Below are 15,007 nucleotides of genomic sequence, written 5' to 3'. Positions count from 1 at the left end.
TATGGAGAAATTTTTAAGTTTTGAATTTTCATGGAGGTTTTTGAGAGTGTAACTTAACGTTCATTACAAAATTATAGACACAAACATGATCATGAGCTGGGACATAAGATCCTCAGAGTTTCTTAACAGAATTTGCAGGAAACTTCTTGTTTGTTTAAAAAAAAGAAAGTTCTCTTATTTCCTTCGAGGCACTGTACAGTTAGCTGCGGTAAATAGCCTAAACGTGAAACGATTACACCTCTGATAAAAAGCAATGCCTCATAGATTTGGAATTAAATTGCCTTAGAGGAACACCTGTACAGTTTTGTTAAAAATATCTGTACCCTACAGCCACAACTGCCAATATACAGTCTTTTGCTGTTCCCTGAACCAGAATATAAAACACTGATAAATTTGGTTGCTTCAGGGAGCATACCTTTGCAAAGACAACAAACGTGACAGTATCTTGCTTTGCATCGTAAAGTTGAGATTTGTTCAGTTTGCTGTTTCTGTTTCAGCTTTAGGACAGTAATTTCTATAAACTGTCCGAATAAATAAATGGACAAAGACGAGTTCCTAACTGGCAGGTTGCACGAGTATTTCAGGAAGCATCAGAAAGCTACAATGGGCCCATAAGAAATGGGTGTTGTTTTTTTAATGGACAATTCTTATGATTAACTGACCACATCAACCTATAAGACTTGGGTGCTCCTGGGTTCTGAACATATAACCTTGTTAAGTAGGCCGTCGACTGGGGCCGGCTGACCGAAAGCCATCTCCAAAACCTTGTTATTTTTGCTTTGATACACAGTCCAGCTCACACAAGCTACATTCTGCAGCTTAATGATGTCACATGACAATCCTGATGATTAGAAACCTTTCTTTTTTAAATATGAGCGTAGATCTGTGTTCCCGATCTCTGCCGCTCAGATGGAAACGTAATGCAATTTGCCACCTGTTACAAGTGCTGCGGCTTTATGAAAGCACCGCTGTGCTTCCTCCTGTCATTTGTCTGACGGGACAGAGGTCATCTTCTGATGCTCCCGTCAAGGTGGACTGAATATTCTCTGATTTGAAAAAGGGATGGGCTGAAACATCGTGACAATAGATGTAGCCCAAAAACACACAGATTTGTGCATAGACCAGGTCTAAACAACAAAACGTGATGTTTTAATTTATTTCAAGTATCATTTAACGCTTCATGCTAGTGTTGTAGTTAAGACCACCTAACCCGAGACCGGTCTCAAGACCAATACCAGTCTCGAGTACTACAACACAACTACTTGTTCATCACTGGTGAGAATATTTATACTAAGAGACGTCTCCATAATAAAACGAGAAATACTTTTAATTCAGTCGCCACAAGGTGCAATTGCACTAAAAACTTTTTCTTCTTTTAACTTTTCGTCTTGATCATTCTATTAACGATAAGTCTTACAATTACTGAAAGCAAACATCGCTGTGGAACAGTGTGACGGGTGGGCATATGTGCAGGAAAAACAAAATAACTGTGCTCAAATTGAAAAAAAAAAAGAAACAATTCTAACTTAATTGTCTTGGTTTTATAGTCGGCTAATTGGCATGGCGAGTGTGCACAAAGTTTTGTAAAGAAATGACCAGCAACAAGGCCAGATTGGCAGGCCAGTTCTAATCAAGGTACATCTAAAAAAAATTGAATATAGTGAAAAAGTTCAATCATTTTTGTCAGTTACTTCAGAAAGTGAAACTTATATATTACATGTATATAGATTCATTACACATAGAGTGAAATACTAGAAGACTTAATTTCTTGAAATTGTGATGATTATGGCAGAAAACTGCATGTTAGAATGGACGGCTGATACAATTCCATATATACGGAATATATATATATATATATATATATATATATATATATATATATATATATATATATATATATATATGGAATTTTATTGTAATATTCTAACTTTATGAGACATTGAGTTTAGTTTTTTTTATTATCTGTAAGCCATAATCATCAAAATTACAAGAACTACAGGCTTGAAATAATTGGCTCAATGTGTAATTAATCTTTTTCTGAAGTGATTGACAAAAAAAATTGAGCTTTTCCTGAAATTCTATTTTTTTAGATGTACCTGTACGTTTAAAACACATCCTCGTGCACAAGACAACTTGATATCGAAGCCTATTTTTCAGTTGATAATGTAGAGTTTGTTATAAGTATTTTTTTTTTCTGTGGCAGAGGTGGAATTTGAACCTGCACCTCCTGAGACTGGTGCTTATATCCATCGTCTTAGACCACATGCACACTGCCAACATCAATCAATAAAATTAAATAAAATAAAATATTACCTAACCTGCGTATGGTTATATTTTTGAGTTTTTAATTTATTTATTTTTATTCTGTGTCTAAATCTTTGTTAGACCTTTCCAGCTCTACTATAACCAGTTCAGACATGTTTCCCTCCCACTTTGTTTATTAATCCTGCATGCAGAACTCCTGCTCATAGTCTCATACTCTCACTTGCAACACATTCTGAATTGTTTAAATGCACATATTGTGCTACTTTCGCTAAATTAACAGTTTGTCTTTAACATTTTTGACGCCTTTAAACACAAGACCCCACTAAATCACAAGTATTTCGAAATAACCGATTTCATTGCGTAGTAGTGAGTGTTGTTGGCGCTGCGTTATGTGATTAGCTCAAGTGGTTGTCAATCATGTGAACCTCGTTGGCGATTGGATGATTTTTTTAAGAGGCGGGACAAAACGACACAACCCGGAAAAACAGATCGCCTGTGTGTCAGGGAGCACGGTTTGATTTCGACATTTCAGCGAACGTAAAATGGGTAAATATGCACTTATAACGTTACGTAGATCATATCGGTTGGCATAAATGCCTTTAGTATCATTAATTACATTAGGAATAGCTAACGTCCTCGTCGTGTATTAATGTTAAAGGTCGCGGTTTAACGCGGTGTTCTGCATCCCTGCACATAATTCCCGTTATTCCCTAAAATAATCCGAGCCAGAGATCAAAACCGTCCGCACCGACTGAGACTTAAGGCAAAGTTGATCTTCTATTGATTTTCAGGAGACTACTCACTTCATTTCTCTGAAACCAATCATCACTCCTCTCCTCTTATCTGCCTGTGGGTTACATCGAGCTTTTTCATTGGTGACTGTACAGATCTCACACCTAATCCCCACAGATTATCACTTGATGCTCTTGAATTATTATCAGAATAGGACAGATTTGCTCATGTTAAAGACTGATAGGCAGAAGCAAAAGCAAAAAACACAACTAATATTAATGATAGGCAGTGGATGTTGTAGAAGAAATGGTTTTATAAGATTGAGGTTTTTAATTTTTTTGTATGTGAAAATTTACTTTAATGAGAGTCTAAATGTGATTTTGCACTTGGTGTTAGCAAAATATCCCATGCACCGCTGAACAGATGTTAATGAAACGTTCAAAAAGTAATCATGGGCTGCACATGCACAACTGATTTGACTTTTTGGAGTTACTCTGGTTCAAAATGGCCACAACAGGAAGTTGATATTATTGGTGTGGTAGTAGCTGAGAGTCATTCCTAACATATACGTTGATTCACATTGCTTGACAGTTGTGATTCAAACTTTGTCAATGATTATTGGTGTCGATCCTGTCTGTCTGTGATTAAATTATCGTATTGACCTCTTCCTAACAAGGTTGAGTCCGGTCCTCTGGACAGATTCTTCTTTGCTGAAACATTTCGTCTTTTATCCAAAAGACTTTCAGTCTGAGGAGCTGCAACTAACTTTGTTATGAACAGCACCTTCTCATAGTGGATATCTCATGGACCACTGGTTAGAGTTTAATCAAACTCTTGGAAAGTAATCAAACTACTACTACTATTTGTAATTCAAATCCTAACGGGTCACGTGAGATCCATCAATACTACATCAGATCATAATCTTCGCACTTTGACCAAAACAGCTAGAACCCTGTCCTTTCTCAGCATAAGGCAGCGGGCGACATGCATTACACTAGTTCCTGATTTGTTATCAGAGAAGTTGAACTGTGTTTTGGATTTTCACCATTTTAGGATTTAAAAAAACATTGCAGGTATGCTCCTGTTTTCAGTATTCTACACCGTCTTAAAATCTAGCTGGTTTTTTTTTTGTTGCTACTTTTCCTTTTAATTACCATTTGTTAAAAAATGTGTATGCATCCTTTATGATTGTCTATTGTTGTCTTTGTTATTCACTGTTGTCATCACTCTTTGCTAAAACTCAGGTCTTTCTTGTAAATGAGTCCCCGTGGCTCAGTGGGACTAACCTGTACAAATGAAGGTTGAATGAATAAATGTAGCAATGTTGTTTATTGGGGCAAAGCAAGTAAATTGGCTTTGTACATTTTAGCAAAACTATCAGAAAAGACTCTAAAAAAAGTTAAATCTGGTCTTTGGGACATTAAAAAAAAAAAAACGTAGAGACGTTTCGTCTTTCATCCGAAAGACTTCCTCAGTCTGAGGTGCTGAGTTATGAGAAAAGACCTAAATGTGTCTTTTTAAATTGAAGTAACAAATATATTTAACTTGCAGCAATAACTTCAACAACAAAAAGACGTCCTGATGCATGCTCAGTAATCCAGGTAGAAAAATCTAACTAAGTTAAGTCAGGTCCTGTACTCTGGATGGATTCTTCTTCTTGAACAAGAAAAATCCATCCAGAGTTGCACTCGGGTCCAAAAAATCCGGCCCCAGTCCGCAGCCATCATCTTCGAACCCCACACGATCCGATGAGTTAACAGTAATTACAGGTCCGAGCTTTGACTTCTTATATCACTGACTTTTATTAACGGTTGGCGGACGCACGCGGCTGAGTAAAGGGGGCAGAAAAATGGAGCTGAGGAGCCCTCAAAGTGCATTAAATGCTTCCCATGCATTGGACCCTGCTCTGACGTGTCGGGTATTTTGTGATCTCACCTGTTTGGGTCGTCGGCCGTCCACTGACTGCGGCGGCTGAATGAACGTCCGTTTGGGCTGATGGATCGCTGGCAGCAGTCCATCTGAAGCTTAACTAAACCTTTTACCTCTTTCAACGGCAGGTCCGCACATGGTCGAATGGCTGCGTGCGGCTGGTGATGCTATGGCAAGCCATGTTGGCTCATGGGCCATGCGTGTCCCTGACGCAATAAAAAGCTCTGCCCGCACATTAAGCGCATTATGGCCCGGCCCAGTCCGAGTCGGGCAGGGCCAGGCTCCAGGTTCGGGTTAGAAATGACAGCTCTAATCCAGAGGACTTGACTTAACTTTGTTAGAACAACAAAAAGGCATATAACACACACACACATCTCAGTTTTACTCAGGTACTTTAATAGATAGATAGTCGTTATTTCATTGCTCTTCGTTTAATAACAATATAATGTTCAATTTCAGTTCCGTTAAAACACTTGTGCACTGCAAATCACAGAATGCTACAAAGTTTAATACAATCAACACAGTTAATCATTTTGAACTATCCTGATTTCTTTTATACTTCCATTTTAGTCGATTTTAATGCGCACATTGCCCAAAAGATTGTGTATATATTTTTTAAACTGAATATAGATATTGAATGAAAAACTTTTAAAAGTATTTCCATTGTGTAGTTTTGACAAGCTCTGAACTCTTTCATCCTGCTGTAACCTTCACATTTCATTTTGTTTTTGAGCAGACAAAGAGCACCTTTCTCCTAATTTACAACGTTCTATCCCGCGTATGTTTAAATAGTTGAGTCTAAAATGCAGACACTTTTTTTATGATCGTTTCTCGTGTAAAATGAGAGTTGGGGGAAGATGCAGGTCAAGTAGTCAACGGGATAACACATTTATTTGCATGAGTTGCTCTCATTGATTCCTAAGAAAGACACAACTACAGTTCTTGCATTTATTATCCGTTCTGTTGTTTTCTCCACATTCGTTGTGCTTTTCTCCTCTTTAATGTTTTATGACTTTTTAAGTTGTTTTCTGCAAACCCTTGTACGTATTACTCATACGGTTTTAGCATTCTCAACCTTCGTACTCATGAAATCAATTAATTCTTTTAAATAATTTACCTCCTGAGCAAACTAAATAAGCCAAGCGCATTCTTGTGAGTCAGATGTGTGGTTCTAACTGATGTGTGTGTGTGTGTTCAGGCATTACGTTGGCTTTCACCCCGTGGCTCGGAGGAGTCGTGGGTGATTAGTGAAAGAGGGGAGCCTTGATAAAGCATTAGTCTGTGATGCACACACAACTGAAAGACCCATCTTTGCATCCACACATTCATTTTTCATGAAACACTCATAACAATTAGTCTGGTTACCGCCTGGGTGATCTTAGTGTCCCTGTAATGCCTGTGGTCTGCTTCATGACATCACTCCCTTTAAAAGTTCTAAATCTGACATTCTCATCCTTTTTCATAGTGAGGACATTAGCAAGGCTTGGCTAAAAGCCGCTCGCTTCTTCTTGGCGAAAGAAGGGCAATAAAATGAGAAAGATGACGGTAAAAATAAAAAAAATAAAAACCCCGAAGTGCTCAGATTTTTATTTTATTTTTTAACCATTGCTTTTAGATAAATTAATTATATGAACAAAAGAAGAAATGTAAAGTTGCAATTCAACATGCCTATTTTACTCTTCAAGCATCGTGTAAAACCAAGTGAGCATTTCTGCATCATTTCGGCAATACATTATGCTAACAACCATAGCTAAGTGCTCGCTAATTTGAGCGCTACAGTACATACGCAGCTGAATTGAGACTTTTAGGTGCACGGTTTCTAGTGGCATGGCATGATAGCCCCGTGAGTGGCTTTGTAGCATGTCTGCAGTAGAAAAAAAAAAAAATGCTGTTCCCCAGAGACTCTCAATCTTTCCTGCATCCTCCAGTCTTTAGTCCCTTGCTCTAAACACCCCCCACCCCCCTCCCCAGACACCAAAGCCAAGGTCAAGAAAAAAGTACCTTCTTCGTCTGTATAGACTATTCCCTGGATGCCCGCACCTCAGTATGGCCGAGGTGTGTGTGTGCTTCAGGAATGTTCCCTCCTCCTTTGTTGTGACCATCAGTCTCAAGGTCAGCTCCCAGGGAGAGGTTTGAGCTTATCTGTCCCCCCTCCCCTATTTTTTTCACCTTACTTATCTTTTCAGCCTTTTTTTTTGGCGTGGGTGGGGGGGGTTCACTGTATCACTAAACGATAACTCCGAGCTCCCAGCTGGCAGTTTCATGACGCGTTGTCTGACGTGTCTACCTTTTGTCCGTTTGTCTCTTCAGGGTAGCTGCCACACAAGCCCATTGTCTAGCTTTCAGAGGACCCGTTTCTGCTCCTAGGCTTCAGGCTGATGCTCTACATGCTTTTGTACCCTGGTCTCTCCTTCCTCACACTGGCCATGGCCCATTTGCCTTGGAGCAGTGTTACAGTGGGTTCCACATTAAACTCATTGTTGTTGCCGTTTTCGGCAAGCTGTGGCAGTCAGCCTTGAGTCACTGTGCTATCTTTGTCTGTCAAAGATACGCATGCTGATGCAATACAAATTGGATATTTTATGTCTGAACAAAAATATATAATTTTAACGTTTTCAGGAATGTGTTTTATTAGCTGTGATGGAACACCAAAACCTCTTAATTTTCAGGTAATTTTTTATCAAACACTAATAGAACGATTAGGGAGAGACTGGTTTTAACCAGCAGATATTGGCCACTTTCAAAATAATTGTGCAATCGGCAATACAGTGTTTCCCCTAGATAACTGGTATTAGCAGGGCACTTGTCATATGGGAGGAGGAGAGCTGAGCATTACGTGACCGATGTTGTGATCGTTGGGTGGGGGGGTGATAACAGAGGGCTACGTTAATAATGCCACTGTTTGTCAGTCGGTGCGGTTACCACAAATGTATTTATTTTGGGGGGTAATAATACTTTTTTTAATCTTATTTTTAAGTGCACAAGTTCTTCTAAGGACTGTTAAATATACTTTTATATGAGTAAATATAGCAAATCTAGCAAAAAGCAAATGCTGTGGTATTTTGTTGAATGAAAAATACAAAACTGACCAAAGTGTGATGCTGTATTGTGGCCAACAGCTGTCCTGATTTCTATAAAGATATTCTTGGCATCGACCATAGAGAATGCGTATTGATCAACTTCTAAATCTGATATTAGCCTTCATTTCCCCAATTTGTGTGTGTTTGTGGGTGTGTATGAGAGATGAGATGTTGGTGTATCAGCTGTCCTAAAATATTGTGAAGTTAATCTGTGTATACGTGTAAAAGTTTTAGTTTCCTAGCTTGCGTCTCCGCACACTTTGTGTGTGCAAACACACACACAATGCACTGCCACTGCTGTGTAAATGCTTGCATTGACCGTGACTTTTGAGTATTACATAAGGAACATGGATTTCCAGCTGTCCACAGTAAAAGTCATGTAAATTCAAATGCCTAATTTTTATAGGCAGCCCGGCATTGACAGAAGTGCCTGCTTGTTATATATTTGGCAAGTGCTGCAAGTCTGAAGGGAAGCTGTCAATAACAATCCCAGCTATTGATATGGCAGTGGGCAGGAGATGTTACTTGGCCCTCAACTCCAGCCTCCCTCTGATCCTGCTACATCATAATTACATTAATATTGACAGACCCTTGACAATAGTCACATTACTATTGATAGGTAGTTGTCAATACTGTGTTTCCCCAAATAAAACATATTCATTCATAACTTGTAAACTGCTCGATAAAAGGCTTTGAAAAGACTATTGGACCCAGCCGGGTTTACTCTCCCGAGAGAGCTGCTGCTGTGACGAGGATTTCCACCACCTGGCTGTGTGTGTGTGCGTGCGCAACTATGGACTGATAGATTGGTTTTGGGTTGCATTAAAGCTCTGCATAGACCACAGCTATCCCTGACATATGCACGTAGCAGCCAGACACACATGCACACATTTTCTACCATCAAAGAAAAACTTTCAGATTAAGCTGAACAAACAGAGCCTGTTTATTGGTTTGCACACACACTCCGACTACTTCTCTTATTTATTTTTTTAATCCAAACTCCACTCCTGTCACAGATGAGGTTCTAGTCACCCAACATGGCAGCATTTCAAATGCAGCTCAATGAATTTGTCATACCTGCTTACTTCAGCTTAAATTCACTTTTTTCATTCATTTGCTAATTCCAACTTAGTTGGAAGGTGCATCCTTGCTCTATTTAGGTGTCTGAATACACAGATGGTCCTGTACGCCACAATAGGACCCCAGCATCGCTTCCGAATGCAAGGCTTTTTTTAACCTCCTTGAGAAACATCTAAAGTGACCATCATCTCTCTCTCTTTCTGTCACAACTGCCATATTTACCCCGCGGAAATCTCTTTTAAAGCCTCGTGACAAATCCTGTTCATCGAGACACAAAAGCTACTGTCAAAAAAAGGCCTCCGTGTGTCTCTCTCCCTCTTTCTGTCCGTGGCCTTCTTCGTCTCTCTCCTTCCGTTTGTTAGTCTTCCACTTCTTAAGCATTTCGATTGGGGAAAGGGCAGATAAAACTAGAGAACTGTGAGCACTTTAGAAACGTATGCAGCGCAAAATGGCCCAGACGACACAATGGTAAGATCCCGTATGGAGTTGAATCTATGGAGGGGTAAATATTGTTCCACATTTGGCAAATGTTTACGGTGTACCAGAGACTGTGCCGTTAGCCTAATCCCTAGTGATGTGATTTGTACACACACCCCTATCTCCAGAGGGAGCAGGCACCAAGGGCCCCTTTGGCTTCACCTCTTGTGTAAGGGTGTGTGTGTGTGTAGTGTGTGGGATCGTGTGTGTTTATACACTGGAAAAAGCATTCTAAGACCCCCTGCTCCTCCATATGCCGTGGCTCAAAGCTTGCATTAAGGACGGGTTTTACATGTGAAAAGTGATTTCCGTTTCTATGTAAAGGAAAATAACCTTTCTAACAGGATGGGCTTCCCTTTCAGAGACCCTTTCCTTCCACTGACAGAGTTGTCCTTTCATAGAAGTGTCCGTATATATTTTTTTTCATGACTGAAACAGATCAAATGTCAAGTTGCCTGTTGATAATATATTTAGTAATAATGTCATTACAATGAACGTGTTTAATTACTGTCTTGTTTTCACTTGACCCTGAAATTGTCTTTATTTTAATCCAATCATGTGTAATTGTCTTTGTCCACATCAGAAGAATGTTATTGTTGCAAAGTTTACATTCTCAACTCTATGTTTTGTATATAATTTTTTTTTTAAAGTATCTCAGCCGTAACAAAGTTAAGTTATTAAAAGAACACTGTCACTCTCTCCATCTTCATTGTGTGTATATTGAATTATCAACATTCTGAAAGCATGCTTAATATCTTCATGTTCTTGTTGATGTTTTTCCAACAGGTTTGGAAAAAGAAGGCAACCCAAAAAGAACAGCTTCAGGTTCTCCGGATAGCCCACAAACCCCGGTGTTGCGCATCAGCCAGCTGGATGCCCTTGAGCTAGACTCAGCCCTTGAGCAACTGCTTTGGACCCAGTTTACTAAGTGCTTCCAGAACTGCCGCCCAGGTCTGCTCACCCCTGTGGAGTCCGAACTGAAAGTGTTGTTGTACTTGTTGGTGTGGAGGTTCACTTTGTATTCCAACAGTGCCACGGTGGGCCAGTCTTTACTGAGCCTGCGCTATCACAGCACATCTACATCATCTCCACAGTACAGGCCTCTCTCCTCCAAGCAAAAGATAGGACTGGCCATCCTCACTGCAGGTCCCAGCTGGCTCCAGGAGCACTCTCACCGCCTCCTGCCATGCTTGGGTTTGAGTTTAAGAGGCTCTGTGTCTGAAAGAGACGAAGGTTTGCTCCGGCAGAGTCTCCGCAACGCCCTGACTTTTGTTTCTGGTTTCACAAAATTAGCGAGTCTCATCAACTTCCTTGTTTTCTTAAGGAATGGCCGTCATCCTGTTCTAGCTGAAAGAATTCTAGGCGCTCAGGCAGTTTTTAGTAAACCCAATGTAGTTAGGGATGTAACCTACCAGTATATGAACCGAGAACTTCTGTGGCATGGCTTTGCTGAATTCCTCATCTTCCTGTTACCACTGATCAACACGAGGAAACTGAAAGCAACTCTATTTTCACTTGTGTTCGGAGGGAAACGTGCTCATGAAGCAGCAAGAGAAGATAAAGACCTATGGAAAGAGTGTGGACTGTGCGGCGATTGGCCTACTATGCCTCATACAGTGGGCTGCCAGCATGTTTTCTGCTACTACTGCATCAAAAGCAACATCATTGCAGACTCTTGCCTTACTTGTCCCAAATGTGGGGCAGAAGCAGGGACACCTGAGGCAATCAAGGTGGACGTTCAACTTGTAGGCCATTGATGAGCTCTTCTGCTAAGCAGGAACTAATACATTGATCTAAATCTAAGATCGCATTACCGATAAAATAATTAGTTCAGTGTTTGCTCTGTTTTGAAAGATTTAGTTTTTCGAATAGAGCGGAGTGTATGAATAAACTTTTCTGAGCACACACTGAGCTACTTGGATTAATGTATGTGTGCATATATTGACAGACTTCTGTGCCCTCTGTTTCTCTGGCTGGACTTTGGCTGGAACTATTTGTCTTTGGTGCCCTGGACAGACTACAGAGAACCACAGAGAGCATATATTTGATGAGCGAATGTGTTGATTTATGCTCCAAATTGGTTCTGTGATGGTGCGCGTGCACGTGTGTTTGTTGAAATGGGAATATTTGTTCTGATGAAAAATGCAGAAAGTCAGCTGAATAAATAATGGGAGGAATTTCTGATGCCTCTCATCATAGCCAAATTAGCATTTGTTGTGTATTTTGTGCCTAAATTGTATTTCAACATCATTAAAATTGATAGAGTGCTACCTCTTGGGTGTTTATTTAGTTAAGTGGAGGAGAGAGCAATGAGGGAAAGTTATAGCAATCAGTACGCTTCTCTCTAGACAGGCCTGGTCGTTCTAACTCCTATTATCCATTTTCACAGTACCCCAACATGCTCAAGATCAAGGGGGCAGCCGGGGGCTTGGATTGACTCGCACACACTTGACAGCCATCCTCTCTTTTCCCTTGGCCTTTCTCTCTTTTGCTGCCTTTCCATCTCTCTCCCTCTGTAATCTCAAGGGCCCTCGCCCCTATAAGACTGTAGTAAACTGTACCAAAACCCTAGCAGTCGTCTCCTTCCTCGCAGGCGAATTACTCTCTAATCCCTGTAATGAGTCCAAAGATGCTTATTTATGCTGGAGTTAACCTCCACCAGTGAGCCCAGCCCCAGGCCAAACTCACCCCAGCTGAGTGAAGCCTTTCCTCGGCTGACGAGAGAGGAGAGGGATGCGGGCAGGATAGGAAGGGTAGGGGGGTTGTGGTTTCCCACCTCCTCATCCCACCCCTTCTACTTTTTTCCTGCTCTGATCACTAGTACTTAATTGCTGATTGCTAAAGCGATCAATTGGAACTGCAGGCGTGATAGAGAGCTGATTGAGGGGGAGCTGGTCTCAGATCTACCAGCTCAGAAAGACATTTTCCACACAGATGAGATTGTGTTTTGTTGGTTGGAGAGGATGAAACATTTGTGGTGCACGAGTATTGTAAATAGTACTGGGTGGGTGCACTAATAGTGCTGATTTTAAATTATTTATGTTACTGATCAATATAATCTTTATTTGTCCTAGAACTTCTGCAGTTCTCTACAGTTTATGTCCTTTAGGATAATGCAAGGCCAACATCATTAGTATGATTTACAACACCCATAGAAGTGCTGAAATACACCCTCCATGGCTTAGAGGTGAGTGTTAAAATCCTAGATGATGATTAGGGTAACAAATATGAAGAAAAATAAAAGTGTGGGGCTCATCCTGTGGAATCCAAGAGGTCCTCTTTCACATCAAGGACATTTTGACTAATGAATTCAACTCTAATGCATATAAAGCCCAAGACAGGAAGGACTGGTTGTCAATATTTTATGCAGTACATTACATTAATGTCTCAGAAAGTGAGATTAGGGAGATGTTTGAGATTAAGGATGCATATATGATCTACCTTAATGCCTCGGGGACATGTCATTGTCTTAACATTCAGACAGACGTAAAATCCAAACCTTTTTGCCAATATTACTCTGCAACTCTAATTGAAGTCCCCAATCCCCAGGAAAGAGGAGAGATAAAGAAGAAACACTGTATTAAAGTCTATTAATTGAGTTAGGACATGTATTAAATTAGTTGGAAGTTGGAACAGAGTTCTGGACTTAAGGAAGGTAGCTGGGGCTCAGTTAAGCCTATCTGTCTTTGGATCTTTTCTAATTCGCAGGCTCCGTGTGAAGAAAAAGGAAGAAGCCCACATTCCCAGCGGCTATGCAAAGCAATCTGCACATTCACACGCAGCCATTTAGGGAGCAAATTGGCCCAGTGCCCCCTCTGACTATGGTTTTAAGAGAAAGGGAATTAGGGCGTTGAATCCCTAACTAGATCTCCTTCTTTGATGAGCCTCTTTATCCGCCTGTCCCTCATCTCCATTTCTTTGATGTGAGGCGTTGATTTTCCTGATTAAATAGTTTTTAAAGTAAAAAGCTCTTCTCTGGGCTCTGTAATACTGGGTACTTTACTGTACCTATTGTAGGTTCGTTTGTGTGCATGCATGTTGAATGGTCCATCTGTGGTATTCTTTAATTGGAACAGAGCCCTTGGCTTGCAGATAATGGTAAGGATAGTACATGCTTTTTTCTTTTAGAAAGAATGTTATCATTAAAGCTCATGCCTGGTTTTTACCTCTTCATTTGAAATGGCTAGAAGTACTCGGGTAGCCTTATGATTCACTAATGAAATTAAAGAGCAAAAACATCCGTGCTTTTTCTCTTCCAACAAGATTTCATCTCTGATCCTTCTGCCGATAGTGTGTGCTTTTACCCTGTTTTCAACAGGTAGGGGAATTACATCCCTCTTGTACTGGAGAGATGTTTCCAGCAGCTGGCATCACTTTTAAAGACTGAATGACATTGTTATCATGCCAAGAAAGGATGAAACGAAAAGCGCTCTGTTTATTTGTTGACATCTCTGAGGATTCTTGACACCTGTTTATCTTTCTTTCCTGGCATGTCCAATATGCCAATAGAAGTGAGCATCTCATTTTTCACCTATTCAATAAAAGGCATGCCAAACACAAAACACCAATATTCCTCCAAGGTAGTCAAATCCTACGTGTGCTGAAGTTCAGGGCTTCGGTCGCTGCTGGTACCTGTGTTGTGAGACTTCTTTCAACACCTGCCGGGCTTTGGATACCGCTGGGCCCAATTATCTTAGTCTGCCTCGGCATTTTTTTAAAGTCTTATTTTTACACATTTCTAACTGGCTTTTATTTTCCTTAAAAGCTATTTGCCAAAATGGAAAGCCCTTTGATTTTCCACAGGACAAAATATGTGGAGCACTGTGCTTTCTGATTGGATGAGCAACGATAGGAGTAGCAAGGGGGTTTGGGTAAACAGGATTCCAGAGGGTATTGTGGGGGATTATGCACAGGTGTGTTGCATGCACCTGTGGTAACCTCTGGCAAAGCCCAAGCCTGTTTGTGTGTTTGCACGTACATCCTCAGGTCTGTGCGTGAGTTCAACATCTTCCTACTGATGTCTAGAACAGACTAAATGAGTAATAATCTCTGTACATCCCTCCAGATGGCCCAGCGAATTTCCTGTGGATTAAGGCACCAGCTGAGTCCTTTGAAAGTTTTGATAACTTCTGCGAATGTGATTGAGCCTCTGCTTGTTCAGGAATGTGGTAAAGGATGCAATGTGCTCATTTCTGTTTCCCCAAAAGAGAGATGAAATTGTACACACGCACTTCGGCCCCGTATTAAGGCACCTAACTGACACAAAACCGTCAGAATATTCACAACAATACTAAATATTATTGCAACAGTTTTATTTTTCAGACTGGGTTTGATTTAAGATTTATATTAAACATATACAGCAGTCCTTTGTTTGTCATGGGGGATCTGTACCCTGAAGCCCCACGATAAGTGAAAAACCACAAAGTAGGAATAGTAGTACAAGT

At 40.5% G+C, this 15,007-nt stretch overlaps 1 protein-coding gene across 1 annotated transcript in view; it reads left to right on the top strand.

Annotated features, from left to right (window-relative positions):
- pex2 (peroxisomal biogenesis factor 2) overlaps nt 1-11,449 on the top strand; it is an 81,072-nt gene extending 69,623 nt beyond the window's left edge. The window contains exon 2 of the mRNA XM_037694001.1: nt 10,350-11,449. Within this exon, the coding sequence (XP_037549929.1) occupies nt 10,350-11,320 (971 nt within the window). The 3' untranslated portion in view covers nt 11,321-11,449. The remainder of the gene's footprint in view (nt 1-10,349) is intronic.
- The last annotated feature ends 3,558 nt before the right edge of the window (nt 11,450-15,007 follow it).

The sequence above is a fragment of the Nematolebias whitei genome, chromosome 20 (genome assembly GCF_014905685.2).
Source record: "Nematolebias whitei isolate Nwh7 chromosome 20, NemWhi1, whole genome shotgun sequence".
NCBI classification, from domain to species: domain Eukaryota; kingdom Metazoa; phylum Chordata; class Actinopteri; order Cyprinodontiformes; family Rivulidae; genus Nematolebias; species Nematolebias whitei.
This window is presented reverse-complemented; position numbering and strand designations above follow the sequence as displayed.